Source organism: Quercus suber, unplaced genomic scaffold (assembly GCF_002906115.3).
Source record: "Quercus suber isolate HL8 unplaced genomic scaffold, Cork oak 2.0 scaffold_132, whole genome shotgun sequence".
Lineage (NCBI taxonomy): Eukaryota > Viridiplantae > Streptophyta > Magnoliopsida > Fagales > Fagaceae > Quercus > Quercus suber.
This window is the reverse complement of record NW_027069595.1, coordinates 249,527-272,364: the sequence shown is the minus strand read 5'-3', so window position 1 is coordinate 272,364 and position 22,838 is coordinate 249,527. Positions and strand designations below refer to the sequence as shown.

Sequence of the window (22,838 nt, the reverse complement as noted above, 5' to 3'; positions counted from 1 at the left end):
TGGTAGAACCCCGCATGCAAGACATCTGGTCCTGGAGCTTTAAAAGCTTTTAAAGACCACCGGGCAGCTTTAATTTCATCTTCCGTTGCAACCTCATTGATACTAACCTTCTCTTCATCCGTGAGTTTGGCTTGCCATTGGGAAGACGCCAGAGCTACCCTAGGGGCACTAATGAAGAAGGATGTGAAGATATCCCTAAAACCAGCCCTGATATGCTCCTTAACTCCACTGTCCTCATATATCCATTCCCCCACTGCATTTTTAATTGCCAAAATCTGGTTTCTTTTCCTTCTCACCAGGGTTGAGACATGGTAGAAGGCGATGTTCCTATCCCCTTGTATCATCTAGTTAACCCGAGACTTTAGAGCCCAAAGTTCCTCTTCCTGGCTAAGAATTGTATCACATTCTTTCACCAGCTCTTTCTCAACGTTTAGGAGGAAATTTGAAGGCTTAGAAGCTACAGCCTGTTGAATACCATTCAATCTCGCCATAATATTCTTCTTTTTAACAAATATATTACCAAAATGATTTCTGTTCCACTCGGTGGCATTCTCTGAAAAAAAATCAATTACCTCTCCAAGGTTATGAGGTTATCTCCAAGCTTGAATTACAATGTTTGGAAAGGTGGGATCAAACAACCAACATGTTTGGAACTTGAAAGGTCTGACTTTCCCAATGTTAGTACTTGGGAGCATTTCAAGCTTGACAGGGCAGTGATCCGAGTGGCACCTAGTGAGATGCATAACTCTAGCATCCGGATATAGTAAACACCAGCTAGGATTAACGAAAAATCTGTCTAGTCTTTCTTGAATAAGAGCATGGACTTCCCTTTTATTCGTCCAAGTGAACCACCGCCCAGCAAACCCAATGTCAATCATGTTGCAATTATCCAGACACTCCTTGAACAGCAAAGAACTACTAACCCCAACAGCTTTTCCCCCAAACTTATCCTCAGCTGTAAGAATTTCATTGAAATCACCCGCAATAACCCATGGCATATCATGAAGCTCTACGACTTTATTTAAATTATTCCATAGAATGTGCCTTTCAGCACTCCTAGGACTAGCATAAATTGCAGAAATTAACCAGCTAGAATTAGAATTCAATACCTTAACTACAGCGTGGATCTCCTGCTTAGTGTTGGACAGCGGGTTAATATCCACCCTGTTTGAATTCCAGAGCATTCAGAGTCCGACTGCATACCCGATAATGTCCGTGTGAATCACACCATCAAAAGGGAGTCGGTCAGTAATTTCCCTAGCCCTCTCACCACCAAATTTTGTTTCCATCAGAACTAGAATAGCCGAGTTGTGTATCCGAATCAATTCTCTAACATGACCTTGGAAGGTGGGCTTCAAAGCTTCCCTACAATTCCATATAATGACATTCATGAGGAAAACAATCGCGTTGAGGGGTGAGAGACACGTCAAAAGGAGGCATCAACTTGACCTCCTCCCTCAAAATCCATCTGAACCATTTCAGCATCTCCTTGCTCTGTCCCTCCCCTGGAGACAACGTCGGGTTGTGTTAAAGCACACCCACCTCCAATTCCTGTGCTGAAGCCCGAAGACTGAACATTTTTATCAGCTGCAACACAAGTACCCACCACGGTTGAACCACCATAATCGGCTGGAAGGCATGTACCCACCACGAGTTCGTCGCTAACAACCAAACTGGATTCGGAGAAATCAGATTGCCCTTCCTTTTCTTGGTCCATGGAAAAATTATCTTCCATTGGATCTTTGTTAGGACGATTTCTGGCATCTCCACCATAGGTCCCTCTAAACATAAAACCCACCTCCAGCCACGGCATGGTTGAGGATTAAAGCTCAATAGGAACACAAAGTATTGGAAGTTTGGAACACAAAAGATAGTACAAAGTATTTGTATTCGTTAAGTGCCAGTAATTTAAAATGTTCCAACACGTTACCACTTGATCACTTAGTAGCTTGGAAAAGATTTTGTAAGTTTCAAGCAGCTCAACTAGTATTTCTAATAATTGCATAGATCTGCTACTAGTTTACCTAAAAACTATTGACAAATAAATTAAACTGGAGTTGATCATTTTTTTTTTTTTTTTGGAGAAACGAGCTGATCATTTAAGATGGCTTTAAGAGAAAAGTTCTCAAACAACCATAACAAAATGTTATAGCATTTTTATAACGAGTGAAGTGACAATTTACCATAGATCAACGTAAAATAAAATAAAATAATATTGATATATACTACAACTCAAATCAAAAATATTTTAAAATTATAATGAGATTTGGTTGTATTACTAGATTTCTTCTTGAACTACCGCTCTTGAAGACTTGTTTCACTCGTTGGTGTTTTTTCATTTTTTCTTTTTAAAATTTTTTTTTTTTTATGAACACTCATTGGTTAGTTAGGTGAGTGGGGAGGAACCAAAAAAATAAAAAATAAATAAAAAAGAAATGGCACAGAACTTTCAATCAATTAAAGCCAACGCTTTCTCAAAAAAAAAAAAAAAAAAAAAAAAATCCAACGTGCAACTGTTGGGTTGGAATTTGGAAACATTTCAATCAATTAAAGCCAACGCTTTCTCAAAAAAAAAAAAAAAAAAAAAAAAATCCAACGTGCAACTGTTGGGTTGGAATTTGGAAACAGCCAGGCATGACAAATTTCCTCTACATAATGACCTTCAGTTATTTTAAGGCTGACACTATGGACATTATTATTACCAGTACCACGAGAGCGTTTGGCTGGTGCTCACGCGTTTACGTTTTCAGCTTATTTATTTATTTTATTTATTTATTTTTTTCAACGCGTTTCCAACAGTTTCCAGCCACTTTTTTAATGTAGTAACACTATTATGATTACTGTTTATTGAACAGTAGTCACAACATATGATTTTTTCACATTATTTTTACTGTTTATGAACTCACAAATTTCACTTTTTAGCTACTTTTTCATTAAAAATGGGTCTCACGGTACTATTTACACATTTAAAAATTATTTGCTACAGTATTTTTCAATTTTTAATTTTTAATTTTTAGCTGTATCTAAACGGACACTGAAAATAGCAAGGACGTATCACGCGTTTTACTTTTTTTTTTTCAAAAAATGTAGTGGCTGGCAGGTGCTTTCAATTAATATCAGCCAACTTTATGTGGACCAACTCTGCCCTTGTAATTTGTAGAGTTTGAAATTTTATTGTGAATCAAATTTTTACCTTAGCGTTAAAAAAAATAAATAAATAAAGGGTAAATTTCTTTTACAAATTTTGAGGTTTAGGTTAATGTCAATTAAGTTTAAGATTTTTTAAAATTTATCAATTTAGTCTTTAAAGCTAATTTATTTCCTTAAAATTATTAGGCCAATTAGTTATTTTTCTCAATTATTTTAAGAACAAAATTAATTTTAAGAACTAAATTGATCATACAAAATGTTGTGACATGTTACCATCGTAACTTTGCCTTAAAATGGCAAATAAAAAATAGAATATGATACCGTGAATTATAAAAGAGTAGCCAATAGAATAAGGTTTTTTTTTTTTTTTTTTTTAATTTTTAATTTTTTTTTTATGGAACCAATAGAATAAGTTAATAATCCTCAACGTTCTACGTAAAAACATTACTTACAAAAGGCCAGTGACTAATATGTATAAAATGCTGTGACATGTTATGACGTCACTTTGCCTTGGAATGGTCAGCAGAATATTATATGATAATCAAAAAAGTTTAGTCTCAAAGGTGGTTACATTTAGTTTTATTGATGAAATATCTTATTGTCAAATAAAAAATTTAGAGTTTAATCTCTATTTATAACAAAAATAAAAAATAAAAATCTAAATAACAGGTGCTCTCAAGTCATTTGTTTGTTAATGAACTATTTTAATTTTTTTATACTACTTTTATGAAAAATATAATTACTTGTAAACAAAAATAGTTTCTTTTTTCTCTTTTTTTATATATAAAAAGTTTCTAATACTATTGTATCTTTAAAAAGGTGAACGTTATAGGTTTGAAATACTATTATATCTATTATTAAAAAAACAATTAGTTCAAAATTATAATTAGCTTTCACTTTCTAGACTTCCAAACACTTTGTACCATGGGCGAATCCACTTAGAGCTCTTTGAACCCCTAAACTGGCCAAAAAAAAGAAGAAGCTATATGTATATATATATATATATATATATTTTTTTTTTTTTTTGTTTTGACCCCCCTTAAAATATATAAAAAGTTGAACACCATGACCTTAAAGTTTTTTTAAGCCCAGCTAAAATAAGTTTGAATATAATTCTCTTAACAATATTCTGATTTTTTAAAACACAAAAAAAAAAAAAAAAAAAAACCTCAATAACAAACCAATTTGATATAAAATCTTAGAAAACAAATTAATAAGATCAACAACAAAAGTAGAAATTTGCTAATCTTAAAACTTAAAAAAATCCCATTTAGATCTTAAAAAATTTGAAATAAATCAATCAAATGGGAGATCAATAGATAATTATTGCTAGGCTGTGCACATTGAAAAAGATGTAGCTTGTAAAACTGATAATGAAGATATCATGCAATGATTTCAAAATATGAAACTTCGTATAAAGAAACTATAAAACTTTATATATTCCGGTGTTGTTGTTGTTTTTTTTTTTTTTTTTTTTGGGTGGTATCAATATATTCAACTTCTCTTTTATTTTAAATTTTGTATAATTTATATTTTTTATTGACCCTCCTAAAAAATAATCCTAGAATCACAACTACTTTGTGCATAGGAAGGTACCCATTCAACTAGAAACCCTTGTAGGGGCCTTTTTTGTGTTTGGGCTGGGCTGCCTCCTGCAGTGATGGGCCCGAATGCTTTTTCTGGGTAGGGAAGCTGAGACCGGCCCAACTGTAACTCACTTTGGGCCAGCTTGTGCACAAACTTTGCCTTGTCTGCCAGGAACTCCCTTACAGCAAGCAGAGCTATTACAACAAGATTACGGCAGGCAGATATAATGACAATGAAATGAAAACATAATGCAGTAGCTTTTGTTAATAATAAAAAGCGAATATCACAGTAGTAATAATGGTAATAATAACAGTGGCTTTTATAAGAAAGAACGATTGATTGAACGATGATGGAAGTTAATCAAAAATAAACATCAAGCCAAAACCGAGTCTGTAATGGCAAAAAATCAAAGAGGAAGAACGCTTCCTCTCAATGAAACTAACCCCCTAGGAGGATATCTTGCCGTGGGGATTAATGACTTTGAGGGAATCGGACCTAAGTGATAGATGCCTGAGGAAAATTCTTATTGCTTAATTGTTTCTTAGAGAGTGGGATTTTGAGGGGGAGAGGAAAGAAAAGATCTATTGGTGCATGCCCATTATCTTCACTATTTGTTTTCTTATCTTTCCTTCTTTTCTTTTCCTTTTCTTTGAGTTTTTTTCTTTCTATGTTTTCTCCTCCTCTGTTTTTCTGTCCCCTTTACAGGGCACGGCAAGGGTCCTTTCATAGGGCCTGCCATGATGGTTTTTTACCATTCCACCCCATAACGACCTTTGTCTGGTCTGGGCATGCTTGCCAACCACCGTCTGTACACTGCTTACCCTCGCCAGACAGAGACAGGTTGGTGTCATTTCTGTCCGCCGTGGCACTGTCTTCTGCCGTGGCTTAAATGCTCTCTCTCTCTCTTCCTATGGCATGCACCCAACGTTCCCTCCCTAACCTTACCTCTTTTGGGCGGTCTGTTATCCCAGCAGGACGTACCTCCCAAAAGGGTTTGGACAGGGAACGTAAAATAAATCTTTTCCCCCTCCCCACCACCAAACCGCACCACCCTTTACCTCTTTCCACTGACCCATGGCCCCACCATGACCCATATTGGCTGGGTATAGGCTGGTGGCACCTGGGCCTTACGCATGCTCTCTGTTATGTACGTTTAAAAGCCCGCTTGCGGCCCATGTGTTTGTTGTGTTCTGGAGCTTTGCTTGCATTCGTTTGCCATACTTCTTCGTTCTTTCATGTGGGCCGTTCTGTACTTTCACTGCTTCCCTTTGGGATTGGGCTTTTCTTAATACTGGGTTTCACATCTCTCTTGGCCCATTTCTCGGTTTATATTCATGTCTTGTTTCATTACTTGGCATTTCCTGCCATGATGATATGTTCCTGTTAGGCCTCTTTCAAGCCTGCCGTTCCATTCTTTCCCCCGGTGACTTAAGAGAGCCTACTGGTGTTCTTACTCATGGGCTCCATTGTCCCTTTCTTTTTTCCCTTTGGGCCTGCGACCCTTTTACTTTCCTTGGGCTTCCTCGGCCCATTTACTGACTTTGTTTTCCCATGAGCTTTTACTAACTTGATTGGGCTTCCTCGGCCCAATCTCCTCATACTCATCATTGGGGTTTATGGGCTTGCCATCAACCCCTACTTTCTTTGTTTACATTGCCTTGGGCCTGTCGCGGCCCATTCTCGCTTTTTCATACCATACATTGCCCATGGGTGTCATTTCTCTCTTTCCGGGCCCTTAGGGCCCATTTGCTTCCTCAAGACCCATTTATTCACGTTATGGGCCTGTGTTCTATTCTTCCTGCCACTTGGGCCTAACAGTCTTATTCTATGCCTGCCACTCTTATTGCCTGCTTTGCTGGTTTGGGCTGGCTTTACAAAAATGACCCTCAACAAACCTTTAGCACCAATGTTTTATAGCTCTAAACATAACCTACTATTCCTTGGAACAGTTAAAAATCAGTATATGATTTTGAGAATTATTAAAGAGTACTAGCCAATAGAATATTTTAGCTATTCACTTATTCCTTAATCTTAATGATCCACATGATTCATCCATGAATAAAAGTAATTAAATATAAGACCCTAGACATCCTTGGGTTTATGCCAATAATCAAGGTTAACAACTTTCTATCTTTTATCCTTTACATTTTTTTTTTCTTTTCTTTTTTTTTTTTTTGCTGAATTTTTTTTCTTTTCTAATTCTTGATTGATTATTTCCACTTGTATTAGTCTTTACAGACACAATAAAATATTATTTTCATAACAAATTGAGTTATTAGACTAACGACCGCATGTCAACATAAAATAATAATAAAAATGTTCCAACATGCATGTATTGGAACATTACCGTTGTGTATTAGGGCACGCGCGTATTACTATCACATGGACAGAGTCAAAGATGCTGCAACTTGATCTTTTAAGTAATTTAAAATGTTCCAACATGCATGTACCACTTAGCCACTTCCTTCACGCGGTTCCTTCACGCGGTTCCTTATAAATAGCTGAATATGGGAAATGGAGAAGCACAAACTCAACCGCACTATTGCTAATTTCCTACTTGCTGTTCTTTTCTTGCTGTGTTATCAGTCCAAACTTAACTTTCAGTCTCCATTAACTATGGCAGCTGATGCACTACTTACTGATCTCTTTAAGCAGTTGGTTTCAATCTCTGTTCGGCTGGCTAAACAAGAGATCAAGTTGCTTGTTGGTGTTGATGAAGAAGTCCAAAAGCTTCAAGACAAGCTCGAAGACATCAAGACAATGCTGGATGATGCCGATAAAAGACATGCAGTGAAGCTGGATAATGAGAAGCGTTGGTTAAAGAAGCTCCAAGACATATACTACGAGATGGACGACGTTTTGGACACCTGGAGCACTGCAAGGATCAAAGCAGAGATAGAGAAAGAAGAAGGAAAACCAGCTGATATTGCTGTTCCAGCTGTTGTGAAGAAGAAGGTATGCTCCTTCTTCCCATCTCCATCATGTTGTTTTAACCTTCCACTGCGTCATGATCTTGGTCACAAGATTAAAAAACTGAATGAAAAATTAGATGAGATTTTCAATGACAGAGAGAAGTATGGGATTGACTTTAAAAGGCAACCTGAAGTGGTTGAGCGACCAGGAACTACGTCCTTTGTGGATGAGTCCGATATAATTGGTCGTGATAGAAATAGGGATGAGCTACTGAGCATCCTCTTAGGCAAGTGTAGTCCAAAGGAAAGAAAACCCCATGTCATATCTTTGGTGGGCATGGGAGGTCTTGGAAAAACCACTCTTGCCCAAATAGCCTACAATCATGGTGAGGTGCAGGCCCATTTTGATAAAAAAATGTGGGTTTGTGTTTCTGATCCTTTCGATCAGTGCAAGGTTGCCAAAGCAATCATTGAATCTCTTGAGGATCAATCTCCCAACGCTACTGAATTGCAAAGTTTGTTAGGTAAACTTTGTAGTTTGATTGGGGGAAAGAGGTTCTTTCTTGTCCTAGATGATGTGTGGACTGAAGATTTCACAAAATGGGAGCCCTTCAGAAATGCACTCAAATGTGGTGCCGAAGGTAGTAGAATTCTAGTGACCACACGTAAAACTAGGGTTGCAAACATGATGGAGAGTTCTTCCATAATCGATTTGGGGGTATTGTCCCCCAATGACTGTTGGTTGATTATCAAGAAAATAGCATTTTCTGATGATTATGGAGAGCAATATAGGGATTTAGAAGAGTCGGGCAAAAAACTAGCAAATAAGTGTAAAGGTTTGCCACTTGCTGCAAAAATTCTAGGGAGTTACCTGCGTGGCAAGATGAGTAAAAAAGAGTGGGAGAAGGTTTTGCACAATGATTTATGGAAATTAGAAGATGTTGAAAATGGTCTTTTGGGGCCCTTTTTTTTGAGTTATTATGAATTGTCTTCATCAGAGAAACAATGTTTCTTATTTTGTGCTGTCTTTCCGAAAGATTATGAATTCAATAAATTTGAGTTAATCATCAATTGGATGGCACAAGGATATATCAACTCAAATGAAAATATGGAGATGGAAGTCAAAGCAGAGCACTACTTTGAAAATTTAGCCATGCGCTCTTTTTTTCAAGACTTTGAGAAAGATGATAATGATGGTAAAATTGTAAGTTGCAAAATGCACGATATAGTGCACGACTTTGCGGAATCAATGGCAAAAGATGTGTGTTTCAAAATCAATTATAGTGGTGACAAGGTTGAGAAAGACTTTAAAAGAGCTCGACAGTTGTCATTAATAGTTGAAGAAACATTTTCAGAGTCTGTCTATAAAGCGAAAAATCTACGCTTTCTCAATTTAGATTCAAGGTCTTCTCAGATTGTGCAACCCAAGTTATTTGACTATTTGACATGTCTACGTACACTACATTTGAAAGATCGATCCATTCTAGAACTTCCAAATGAGGTGGAAAAATTGATACATTTGAGATTACTCAAGTTATCTTGTAGAAAGATAAAAGAATTGCCTGAAAGTATATGCAATTTATGTAATTTACAAAGTTTGGATGTTAGTGAGTGTTGGTATCTTAAGAAATTACCCCAGCGGATAGATAAACTAATTAATTTAAGACACCTCCTATTTGATAAAGATATTGAAGATATTAAAATAAAATTGTTTCCGAAGGGAATTGGGAGATTAACTTGTCTTAAAACATTAGGATACTTTCCTGTAGGTAAGGGCGAAGAAATATGTAAACTGGGAGAATTAGAACATTTGAACCACATTCAAGGGACACTTCTTATATGCGGGTTGAAAAATGTGGTAGATTTTGGTGCGATCAAGAATACATTGAAGAAGAAGAACGACCTCCGTAATTTGGGGCTATTTTTTAACACAGTAGAGGAAATGAATAGCGAATCTGAAGAGGAAGAGGAGACAAAGGAAGAGGAGGAAGAGGAAGAAAGAAGAAGAAAAATGGAGAAAGATGTAGCCATTCTAAATGCCTTAGAGCCACCTCCCCGCTTGGAATTATTAGTAATTGGTTTAGACTATAAGGGCACCACAATGTATCCTAATTGGATGATGTCCAAATTGACCTATTTGAAAACACTTGCTCTCGGATATTGCCCAAACCTAGAGCAGTTGCCTCCTTTGGGGAAGCTGCCGTTGCTCGAAGAATTAGAAATATGGAAGGCTCGAATGATTCGAAAGGTGGGAGATGAATTTTTGGGAATAGACATAGAAGAAGAAGAATTATCAGAATCATCCAACAACAAAGACATCATCATATTCCCAAACCTTAAATCTCTCACATTTGAAAAATTGGAGGAGTGGGAAGAATGGAGTGGGATGGGAGGAACAATAGAGGAAGAAGAAGAAGAAAAAGATAATAGTGCTAATGCTTTTGTTACTAATAATACTCCAAAAATTAAAATAATGCCACTTCTTCATTCCTTGGAAATTGGGGGATGCGGCAATCTAAAGTCTCTGCCAGACTACCTGCGTAATACTCCATTACTACAGGAATTGGAAATCTATGGATGTCCAATTCTCGAGCGGCGTTGCGAAAGAGGGAAAGGAGATTACTGGCCCAACATTTCTCACATTCCAAACATCCAAATTGATGGTAAGTACGTGCGAAGAGACGGTCAACTTCCAGACAGCATTGATTCAGAGGTAACTATTCTTTTCTTGCAAAACTATCCTATCAAATATATAAATACATAAATACATATATGGATTTGTGCAAATAGACGCAATTAACTTCTATATTTATCCCATCAAAAACAATAAATTATAATATCAACCACGTCCCATGATAAATTTTTCCCAATATCACAAACACACTACCGCCACCAAATCATTCTATTTGTTTGGCTTGTGATCCTTGTTGTTCTAATCTCTCAGTGGTATGGGTTCTATTATATTTTATTTTTCTTCTTCATTTTTTTATTATATGGGTCATTGTGGGTTTTGTTCATTTTGGGTTATTTAAACTAATCTGACATAGTGGTATGCTTTTCTTTTGGACATGCATGTAGATGCATGATGATGTGGTTGAGGACAGTAATCATGAGGAAGATGATGGGGCTGGGATTGAGGCGGATGAACAAGTGGTGGAAGTAAACATTGATGAAGGGGATTTGTGAATCTGGACAGCACAGGGTAGTTGACATGCACTGAAGGAAACAGATACATTGTTATGAGACTGGGTAGTAAGAGCAGAGTATTTAAGAAGACAAAAAGTTTGAAGACAATGAAGGAGGAGGTCAGATTCCTTTTTAAATTGCTTGGACATTACCATTAAATCTATGTTTATATCGCAACTTTATGTCTCTTATTTCTAGTTACCTTTAATATGTCTATCTTGGATTAATTGGTCAAATTCCATTGTGTGTCTAGATCAATGATTATACTCGTTAAAAATATATTAACTTTTTATTGATTGATTTCATTATGTGTGGGATATAATGAAACTCTCTCCATGTTTTTTCCTAATATAAGATGTTCTTGAATAGAGAATATAAAGCCTCTATACAAGGTGCAAACTTAAGAACCATCGATTTGGCAGTTTACATGCTTTTTTTTTTCCCACTGAAATCTTTAAGGTCCCTAACACTTTTTTGAGTTGTGTAGCAGATTGAATTTTTTTTTTCTTTCATGATTTGAGAAATAATGATTTTGGTGCATTGGGGAGAACATGGTAAGAGCAAGGCTTAAGCAATGATATAAAAGTTGTTTTTGGGTGAAGATTTAAAAAAAAAAAAAAAAAAGTTAATGGAAAATCTCTACACCCATTATCCTGAGCTAAAAATAATATAAAAGCAAGGCGTTGAGAGTAGTTTGTAGAAAATTAGTATTTGATTAATTGTAATATGGTTTATTTAGCAAGTTGGTCTGGTGGGGTGCCTATCAGGAAAGATGTTCAACATGAAGTAAAGGGGGAACCGCTTGTAACCTGAGTAGGATTGTGAAGATGAAAACTTGGTCAAACGTAGGTGATTTGCTGAGCTGAACAATACAGGATGATTGACATACACTGAAGAAGACAGATACATCTTATGGGACAGGGTAGTAAAAGGAAGGTGTTGAAGTGGACAGAGACTTTAAAGACAAATGATGAGGTGAAATTCCTTGATTACTTTGCATGATCATCATTTTCAATCAGTGTTTATTGCTACTTTGTGCCTATCATTTCTGGTTAGCGTTAATATTTTTATCTTGGATCAATTTTTTGAATCCAATTGTGTTTACATTAATGATTATAGTTGTTAAAAATATATTAGAATTTTATTGATTGGCTTTATTGAATTTTTGTGTGTTGTATCAGGGATCATGAATTTTAGATACAAGTGGAGTTTTTTTGAAGGATAGAGAGAGAGGAGGGATCTAAAGCCTTTGTTAACTCTCCTTTTTCTAGGATTTCTTTGACTATTGCTTCAGAACCAGGAGGATCAAACCCTCCCTCGCCACTATTAGGGTTTGTGCTCTATCCTTGAGATGGAAATGATCATTATAAAATAGAGACGGAAATAATTGCTAGTCATAGCACGTGGTTTTAATAAAGCCCTGTTTCGTGCAGGAAATTAGGAGGTGTGGGCTTACAGTTGAAGTGGTAGTGTACTGAACTCAATTTGAATTTTTTGTCTTCTTTTGAGACTGTCCAACCCAAGTTATTCAACCATTTGACATATCTACATTCTTTATATTTGAAAGGTGAATTCATTCCAGTACTTCTAATTAATAAGGTCGAAAAATTGATAATTTAAGATACCTCAAGTTATCTTGCTTTGATTTAAAAGAATTGCCAGAAAGTATATGTAATTTACAAAGTTTGGATGTTACTGAGTGTAGTGAACTTGAGAAATTACCTCAGGGGGTGGGTAAACTAATTAATTTAAGATGATAAACTTGAGAAATTGCCTGTTTGATGATGATTTTGATGAAATTGGAATAAAATTGTTTCCAAAAGGAATTGGAAGATTAATTTATCTTAGAACATTAAGTTACTTCCCTGTAGGTGTAGGCGGTGAGGGTGATGAAATATGTAAATTGGGAGAATCAGAAAATTTGAACCACATTCAAGGGAAACTTGCAATAGTAGGGTTGAAAAATGTGGTAGATTTAGGTGAGGTGAAGAATGCAATGAAGAAGAAGATCCACCTTTGTGCATTGTATCTATTTTTTAAGAGCAATGAAGAGATAGAGAAAGAGACAGTATAACTTCTTTTTTTTGGGCATGTAGTTGGAGAATAATGAAATATGAAGATAGAGAAGAGGAATTTAAAAGCCTCTTTAGCATAACTGAGAGCAGGTAAAACCACAACAGAGAGCAGCAGATTACTTTCAAAATTATAGCACTGACTTCCCAGCTCCTACCAGAGTTTGTGTGTGTCCAACTGCAACGAACTTGTGAGACTGTCTATAACACCTTGCTACTTCTCAAATTTTACAACACTTACACCCTGCACTGCATTGGGGGGGGGGGGGGGGGGGGGGGGGTGGTGTGTTGGGTGATATTTTACTGGAGAGGAGGTTGAACTTGTAGGGAAGTTTTTATGGAGTATGGGAGTGAGATTGCCTTGGTTGGTGATTTTCTAGTTACAAGTCAGCCTACTATTGAGCAGAAACCAGATCAAACCTAGTCCAAAAGAAAGATGTGTTGGCCAAGGATGATGCAAAAAGTCAAAAACCTCGATGGCTATCAATGGTACTATAAAGTATGTTCTTTTATTATTTAAATCTTTCAGTTGTAACTTCTTCCTCTGTTCTCTTTAAAATGTTGACTTATATCTGAACAAATGTCAAGAATCCTTAAATGACCATCATTGGTCAATCCAAGGTGCTAAGTGGGCACAGCTATCTGGTAACCTAGGTCAATTTTTATTAGTGTTGTCACTAATGCTCTTATTTCTTTCCATTTAATGTTCTGATATCTTTCTGACCTATTTCTCTTCCATATATTCTTAAACAATGTTCCTAAAATCAGCTTCACCTAAATCTGATAGTTGAGATATTTTCATGCAGGATTCATAGCAATGTAAACTACTCTTGCTAACAGTGATGTGGACTGTTGCTTGATTCCTGAGTCACCCATTTACCTTGAAGGAGCTGGTGGACAATTTGAAGAAATAACTTAAAGAAAATGTATACATGGTTATAGTAATAGCTAAAAAGTGTAGGAAAAAAGCTTTTCTGTAAGCATGAACACCAAAGACCTGCAGGATTCTTTTGCAAATAAGCTACTCCAGGATGTGAGTCTGGATATATCAAAATTTTAGGTATGGGTGCTAAGATGTATTGTCTTCCTTTGGTGTTAAATGTGTTGTTTGCCATGCCTGGTAATTGTGAGATCATCTTTGAATGTTAGTAAAGAAAGAACTCGAAGAGGTGTATTTGTGTAGCAACTAATTCTAACTTTAAGACTTGGCTACAATTAACTTTGTTTTGCCTTCAGTCCTGGTAAGACATATAAAATAATTTCAACTGTTTAAGGCACCCCTTTTGACTAATAGTAAATTTAGTTGCACTACAACATGGTGAACAGGGGTCCTTAGCTTCCATTTGGCAACACTTAGAAGTTTTCAGTCCTTATACAACATGAAAACATAAGGACCAATGATTTAACTGTAGGAAAATTATGCAGGGGTTCATGAGAAGTTCTTTGAAGTAATTACAACTTTTTTGCTGCTCATTATCAATTCATGAAATTGAAGATGGCTATTAGCCTTAAATTTTTAGGTTAGTTTATTTTTAGCTTCATATCATTTGTTTGTTTTGTGACTTTTCCTACAATCTGATTGGCAAAAAATAAGACTTCCTTTGCTTGTGTTGCAGATCCCATGTATGTGCTGTTCCAAGCCATGCATCGGATAATGTGTGTTAAATCCCCCTAGTGCACAACCATTTGTGGTGCAATGGCTGGGTATACGAGCTCCTATTAATGGGAGACATGCTTAGATACCATTCTATGTGAGTTCCTTCATGACTTGAAATAGATTCGTATATTTAAAACTTCATTAATTTGTAGATGCAGAAAAAACAAGCTTAATTTGGGATGCTGGTTCTCTTTAGTAGTTAACTCCTATTTCCAACCTTGAATGTTTTGTCTCATTCAAGAACATCTTGCAAAAAAGTTCCATTCTCTTTCTGCCTCATCCAATCTAAACATCACACAGAAGGCTTTGTGTACAAATGGATCACTTCTGCGATGCAGCAGAAATAAGTTTAACCTGGAATGCTGGTTTCTATAATAGTCCATCTTGTTTAATAATAATGAAAAGTAAACTAGGTAATTTATTACTAAGACCTTTATGTAACCTTGTCTATGATTTTGATACTGTGAAACTTTTTTTTTTCTTTTTTTTCAAGTAACAATTTTTTTAAGAAGAAAGAAGGAAGCTCTCATAGCTCAAATATATGCTAATTATCCAGTCCTAATGTTATAGGGTTGGGTATTTGGTATTTATCAAGTTTGTAAGTCAATATCTTATGCTTGTTCTTTGTCTCAGAGCCAGAGGTGTTTCATAGCATGGAAAAGAAGTGACCGGCAGTAGGGATGAAGATATTATGAATACATTGGCTTCATTAGTTGGATTAGGTAACAAGCACAAAATGTCTTTATCTGGAACAACATTCGTGGAAGTGAACTTAATTCTTATTGGTTTACTGGGACTTCTTTGCTGTCTCATGTCAATCATGCCACACTAAAGGAGTTCTTTCCATAGTTTGGTTTATTTCCTTCAAGATTGGGGTAATTTCAAAACACAAGACAAACAGAAGTAATCTTCTCTCTTCCTCCCCCTCCTCTGTTTTAGGCAAATTATGTTTGTCCAGAACTCTTCCTGCCTTTTCTTTATCCCTGTGGTGGTATTGTTACTATTAATTGATGTTTTTTTTACCATGAATAGCACCTCTATCCGACCAAACAATGCCCACTATACAAGGGAGCTCTGAGGGCAAGCACTTGACATATGAGAAAGGATTCTGAGCTACCAAAGAAGTAATTCTTCCCTTTGTAAATATTACTATTGCCCCAAATTTTTCCTACAAATATTGATCTAATGCCTCATTGGGTTTAGTTTCTTCTATCTTTCTCTCGATTAATTTGTTGGTATGTTTGTCAGTCATGATTTTGATCACTGACAAGGCTCATTAAGCTGGTACCACAACCTGTGTTTGAAGTTTTAAGCATGGAGAACGATGTTGTATGCTACGAGGGTGAGTTTTATAGTGATGATGATCTGTAACATGGCATCCAATTTCATTCTTTATAGCCTTAGTGTACTCTGTTTTCTCCCAGTCATTCTGTTTACGATGATGATTTGCATTTTTTTCTCTAGATTTTAAGTATCTTGAGCATTTATTTATGGTGGCTTTTCATAAAGATCTTTGTATTTTAGTAATCAAATCTTCATTTTGCAGCCCAATTGCCCATACTATTTGTGGAGTTCATGCACGGTCTGCCACTTATAAACTCTGGGTGCAGGTATTGCATAGATTATCTAGTACAGGTAACTATATATTCTTGTCTTCTTTTCCTATGAGGTGCTTTTCTATTAGCCTTTTCATATTTCCTATGAAATAAATACTATAAATGTGTAACTATCATTAGTGATTTCTATATTATTACTATAAAATTTCTCAACATCTTCCTACCATGTAGTTATACAACAATAACAAAGCCTTAGTCCCAAAATTTTGGGGTCTACATGGATCCTCCTACCATTTGGTTATCTATGTTTTCAATCATCTTGGATTGGGTAGCGTGTAAATTTATAAATTCCATAATCATCTTTAGCATATATCTAACTGGGCGATCCCTTAAGGCAAACTGACTACGCATAATCAGCTTTAGCTTTTATATAACCCATTTATACCACTGTTATGTCTTTTTGTGTGTGCAATAGTTGAATTGCTGATTAAGAGCTCTAGTCCAACCTTCCTTTTTCCATATTGTTATCCAATTCAACAGAATTTCAAACTCTTATTTTCAGTGATCTTGAATTGCAGATTAATCTGAATCATGCCCCTTTTTGTAAAAGTTTTCCAACTGTCATTGGCTTGCTTTTGGGCGCTAGTCCGTATAATGTTTAATTACAAAAATGTTCTTAAATCCAGCATAACGAAATATCTGCTACAATATTCAATATCGTGTACTCCACTCCTTATTGAGGATTTGCTTCAACCAGTGGGTGAGGGATCAAAATACCATAATGATCTTCAAATGGTGTCTAGAAGAGCTTACATGTATAGTGTATTAATGTTGTTTACTAGAAAAAGGGCAATAGAATAGTAGTTAGCCCAATAAGGAAAACTTATAGAATCATTTTGGTTTCAAAGTAAAAGTTTCCGTTGGAGTTGCAACAATAAACATAATCAATTTGCTTATAAATATGTTTTTCTATTTTCTCCCCTTCATTGTGCTGAATCACTGACCTTGTTTGTAAATTTTGCAGTGTAAAACTATTGGAGATGCACATTTTATAGGGTTCAAAATTGTTGAGCAGGGATGCACCTCAAATAAGCTTGTCTTACATTCTGATGCAAGATGGCTAATTGATAAAGCTTGATAGGCCCTGCATACGTCAGATTAATGAAGCTACCTTTGTCTTTGTCCTGATCATTGACCTTATTTATAAAGCTCTATACTCAATTCATGGATGTAAAAGTGCTGGTAGATGTGTCTCCATTCAAAATCATGAACATAGCATGTCATGGATGCCAAGAAGAAACAATGTCAAGCGGTGACACATGAACAGGAAATTAGGCAAATGCTTCTTTATATATCTGTAAGTTCATTCCAAAGAGTTTGTTGTTTAAATGTGAATGCCTGGATAAAACGTTTATTGCTGTAGGGACAGGTTTTGATTTCAAGAGTATGTAAATTGCATGTGTTAGTGGCAAAATTGATTTGTGTAAGCGGATGCTTTTGTTAAATTTCATTTTTCTGATGGCTAATATCCTAAGATAATATTGCTGCTAAAAGAAGTGCTAGAGTGTTAATAATCTTTAATAAGCCAGTCACTAAAAATCTATCAACAAAGTGACCTTTAGAAGCCGTTGTTTATATATTTTTAAGCTTCTCATGTTCATAAACAAACTTTAGCTAGTAGATGAGGCTGAAAAGTTGCTATGTTAAGTTTTAACAATATAATGTTACCCAACTATCATATTCAAATTATTTTATGTTTATTTACTACTAAGATTATTATTCCATATTTGGTTTTTGGCAAAATTTACAAGATAGATTAACTAAAAATATGACATCATAATGGAGTCTACCTGATGAAACTCTATATTCTCCTAGCCTGTAGAGATTTATGTTTATATGGGTTAAAGTCATGATTTTGTTAACCTTTTATTTACAGTACCATGAGCTGAAAGTTAAATAAAACAGGCACTGGTGTGCGTTTGGCATTTGGCACCAACTTGTCAATTTATTTAATTTTTTGCTAAAAGTGTGCTAAAGTATACTTGTACTATAAAAAAGTGTAAAAAAAGTGTGCAGTTTAAAAATTGACATCCCCCTCACCCTGATTCTTTCTTCCTGTTGCTTCGCAAGAATGTGCTATCACTCTGTCTTGTGGTTTTCTCTAATTAAGATATTGTTCATATTGATTTGATTAGACTGAATTCCATAGAAAAGTTGTTATTCTTCACAGCTATCAAATAATACATATGAAATTTGGTCATTCTTTTAAGACTATGATTGTTGATTTGGGAGGTTCTTAATTATTAGGTTAGGGTTTTGAGACAAGAGAAGTAGCCTTACCTTTAACCTCTGGACCTTGTTTTATCCTGCAGAGTGGGCGTGTTGAGTCGACGATGCTAATTTCTGAATTGACAACATCATCATCACCACCACCACCACCACCACCATCTTCATTATCTCCATCAAAGAAAAAATGTAGAAACTGGTTCTACTTTTGCTTTGGAGTGGTATGCATTTAACCTAGGATTGCTTTTTTATACTAGTGCTTTGGTTGTTATTATAGTATAGATTACCCTCTCACTAATGTAACAGTACTGTCTGAATATTTTCCTGTGCTTTCAATATTAACTTCCATGGACTACTGCTACTGTCTGTTGCTCATCTTTGTTAGTTTGAAGCTAGCTACAATGAAATTCTTGTAATTGTTTCTAAAGTTATGTGAATTCCATTTCAGGAAATAGAGAATCTTGGATTCTTGAACACTGATGTTCCCTTTAATGCGCTTTCTTGTTTTCCTACAAAGATTCTTCTCGGATTAAAGTGTGTTTCCAAAGGCTGGCACCAACTCATATTTGACCGCTCCTTCATCCAGGCTCAATTACAAAAGCAAAAGCCCATTGTATCAGGATTCATCTTCCAAGGGAAGTATCAGTGGGGCAATGAAGATATCGAAACAGTTAGCTACATTCCTGCTGTTGAATCAGAAGATGAAGGTAAAGGTGGTGAACAGTGCTGCAAAAGGTGATTGATTTCCTTCCTGAGGATGTAGTGATGTAAGCATCATGCAATGAGCTTGTATATTGTTTGAGTTGCTTTCCTGCCCAAGCTCAAGACCCTGCTATTTATGTCTGCAATCCCCCAAACAAGGAGTGGATCAAATTCAAATCACCTTCTGCACTGGACAATCTTACCACCATAGGACTGGCGTTTGACCCAACTCAGGATCCTGTTTACAGTTCTACTAAATTCAAACTGGTTAGAGTCAGGCCATTGGAGATTGAGACTGAGACTGAGGAGAGGAGGAGGAGGGCTTATATTATACTTTTGAAGTATACTCATCAGAATCTGGGGCGTGGACACAATCAAATGAGATTCGCCACTGCAATAACAATTTAGTCAAGAAAAAAAGTGTCTGTTGGAGGGATTTTACATTGGCTGACTGGTGGAGATAAAGTGCTCACATTTTATGTAGAGAAGGAGCCTCTTGGTTAATTTGGGTACCAGTCCCCGCTAAGGAATTTGAGGCCATCCCTCAGGCATGCATTGGAGATTCTGAAGGGCAATTGCATTATGTGAAATGGGACTTCACATATGGTTCCTTGAAGATTATTTTGAATTCAAATGGACACTAGGACACTCAAAGTCTTTGCAGGAAATTGAAGAAGAGCATCCACGGTTTTGCAATCTACATCAAAGAGTGGCACAACGGGTGACTTGTGATATGGACCCAGGGATGGTTCCATTGGCCTTTAAAGATGGATTGTTGTTAATCAGGGTGTCTGCCAAGCTATATTTTTATCACATTGACGCATTTAAGATGAAGGAAGCTTGCACTCTTTCCAAGTTGGGTCCAAGTTCCTTGTTTTGTCTAGTGGTGCTTCCCTATTCCACAAGCTTGCTTCTATTAAATTCGGCATAGGAAGCCGCTCTGTTGAGTTTTGTCTCTTACTATCAGTTCTAAAAGACAAGACCCCGAAGAAATTCGTTTTGTGGGTTCTTTAATTCAATCTTTCTTCTCTCCTCATGGATATTTAGTTATTTACTATAGTTAATGGTTTAAGGATTACTATGTGCTTGTGTTTCCTTGGATTCGCAGGGTTACATGCAATGAAAGATGTGTTATGGCTATTAGGATTTTTAGTTTTGGGTAATAAAATGTTAATTACACTCTCCAAGTTTGATTTTAGTCTCTGACAATTCAAATTTGAATTTAATCTCTGATGGTTGATAGCATTTTGAATTCTTGTCTTTCTGTTCATGTATGTCAATGACATGCCTTTTATGGGTTCAAATTTGAATTTAATCTCTAATGGTTGATAGCATTTTGAATTCTTGCATTTCTGTTCATGTATGTCAATGACATGCCTTTTATGGGTTCTAGTTAAATCAAGTGGTAAAGTATCTTGTACCTCGAAAATTGTTGACATCGTTTAGGCTTGGGCATGAATTAGATTGACTTGTCTATTTTCTTTTATAGATCCAGATGTAATTGTCAGAGACTAAAATCAAACTTAGCGAGTGTAATTAATATTTTAGTACCCAAAAACAAAAATCCTAATAGCCAACACATCAATCATTGAATGTAACCCTGCGAGTCCAAGGAAACACAAGCATATATTAACAGAATAAAGAGTTAACAGAATAAAATTCATTCATTTGAGTAGCTTTATTTTAACAGAATTAAGGGTTAACACCTGAGAAATTGTTGGATTGATCTGAACCTCTACTTACTATTGAAAAGAAAGTTCTTTAAAATTGGGCTGTAATCTTACATTGATTCTGTATCTCAAGCAATTACCTATGAGTTAGAGCACTGAATGCTCTCTAAATAGATACTAAATTTAGTTAAAGACAACTGACCTTCATTTTTGTTATCACAAAATATGCGGAGGAAAAAGCGTAATTAAAACGATTCATTGCAACAAACATTGTTAGAAATTTTTTATGGCGCAGTAATTCTAGAAGTTACAGTAGAGTCCATATTTAGTACACAAAATAATCTTACCTGCAAATAATTACAAAATGGTCTTATGCTATTTGTTTCATTCTCTCATAACTTCGTGATGATTATTTTTGCTATCTGAACTCAAAACTATATTACTCACGTAAGCATATCTTGCTTAAGCGGGAAGTGTTAATGGCATCTTTGGAACTGTCTAAAACATCTAGGATCATGTCCTATAATAAATATATCTTCTAAGGTATGCCATATATTTGATGGCTGATTTAAATGATTTCTTGACAAAATTTTGTTTGAATAATCTGATAAGTTCTGATATATATCTTTAGTTATTTCTTTTAGTAATGATAGTTTATTAAGTTATGGAGTAAGATTTTTCTTTTAGCAATTCACAAAATGATCCTTAACAAATTATTATAGAAAATTTTACTTTCAAATAAGTTCAATCACAAAATGATCATTAATAGTATTTTCACGCATCGCGTGGGTCTACGGTTAGTATCATTAATTTTAAGGGCTTTGAATTTATAGTTTCTGACCATCATGCTTTGATGTTACAAGTTAAGAGTATGAATCTAGATTGTTAGGTTCTAAAAGTTTAAAACAATTAGCAAACCATAACACAAACTTGTCTAGATATAGATCTTAGAGTCTATAAGGTTTATTAGACAATACTCAAGTTGATACAGGTCAAGATTCAAGAACATACAAGCTGCAGAAAGAAGAATCCAAAATTTGCCTTGCTCGACCGATCAAGAAAACAAGTTCGATCGATCGAGACACGGATTTGCATAATTTAATTTTAGCCAACAGCTCATAAAGCCCATTAAGTGATTATGGTTTTAGATCTAATTTTCCTAGTATTTAAAGAAAACCCTAAGACACGTTTTACAGGAGTTTTTTAGAGAGAGAATAGTGCATCTTGTGCCTCCAATTGGAGATCTAGGGTTTTTGTTCCCAAAACTCTCTAAAATCTTCTATTGGCAATATTTTTTGAAGAAACTCAAGATTCGGTGTTGTAAAAGTTGCTAAAATCACTAGTCATCAAAGGTGCTAGAGATTTAAATCTTCAAAGGTGGTCTTGGAGTCACAAACTAGAATGTTTGTGTTGATGATCTAAATCTTTGAGTGGAGCTCTCAGAGTCACAAATATGGGTGTTTGTGTTCAACAAATTTAGATAGAAGAGTTCGCGGATTCAAAATTGGGTGTGGTCACATGAGTAAGTACTACAAGAAGTAGGTTTAGATTTAGGGAAACATCTATTGTAAAACTTCTATTCTATCATAGTGAATTTGTTGCCTTGAGGATAGTTTAGGTTAAATTCTCCTTAGGTTTTTTACCTTGAAACTGAACGGTTTCATTGGTTTTTTTGGGTCATCATATCGTTGTCTTCTTTACTTTTCCGCACTTAGTGATACAATTTTTTGTGTTTGACTTAGATTTGAATAATAAACCTAAGTAACAACTTGGTTAATTAATTAGGTTAAACAATCTGAGTTTACAAGGGTCTAAACAAACAAACACGGACGCATGTAGATTTTTTGTCTTGGTGATTTAAGTGTTTCATGTCAGTGAAGAAGGGGAAGAGTGGGATGTTCCTGCAAATACCTAATGTCTGTTGCAATTCATAGTTGTCCAGTTTTGAAACGGCATTGTAAAACGTGGAGAAGTGAAGACTGGACTAACCTAGAAATTCTCTGTACTCATCATTAGTATGCCCCAAAATATTTGCATTGGAGCCATTCAACTTTTGTTTC

The 22,838-nt window shown here is 35.6% G+C and overlaps 1 protein-coding gene across 29 annotated transcripts; it reads left to right on the top strand.

Moving 5' to 3' along the window:
* Nucleotides 1-7,236: 7,236 nt before the first annotated feature.
* On the top strand, nt 7,237-20,363 carry LOC112034340 (putative disease resistance protein RGA3). 29 transcript variants are annotated; one of them, XM_065776329.1, is made up of 18 exons: nt 7,237-10,362; nt 10,728-10,954; nt 11,603-11,810; nt 12,017-12,166; nt 12,269-12,301; nt 12,932-13,000; nt 13,069-13,098; nt 13,288-13,406; nt 13,714-13,967; nt 14,333-14,427; nt 14,524-14,658; nt 15,198-15,439; nt 15,597-15,688; nt 15,813-15,906; nt 16,111-16,199; nt 17,145-17,477; nt 18,493-18,627; nt 18,855-20,363. In XM_065776329.1, the coding sequence occupies exons 1-2, from the start codon at nt 7,252-7,254 to the stop codon at nt 10,833-10,835; spliced, it is 3,219 nt and encodes a 1,072-aa protein (XP_065632401.1). In that variant the 5' UTR covers nt 7,237-7,251; the 3' UTR covers nt 10,836-10,954; nt 11,603-11,810; nt 12,017-12,166; nt 12,269-12,301; nt 12,932-13,000; nt 13,069-13,098; nt 13,288-13,406; nt 13,714-13,967; nt 14,333-14,427; nt 14,524-14,658; nt 15,198-15,439; nt 15,597-15,688; nt 15,813-15,906; nt 16,111-16,199; nt 17,145-17,477; nt 18,493-18,627; nt 18,855-20,363. The 29 variants fall into 29 exon arrangements, with proteins under 29 accessions (XP_065632401.1, XP_065632393.1, XP_065632416.1 ...); XM_065776321.1 differs by having other exon boundaries at nt 12,269-12,402; XM_065776344.1 differs by having other exon boundaries at nt 12,269-12,402; nt 12,932-13,098; nt 15,198-15,286; nt 15,399-15,439.
* The last annotated feature ends 2,475 nt before the right edge of the window (nt 20,364-22,838 follow it).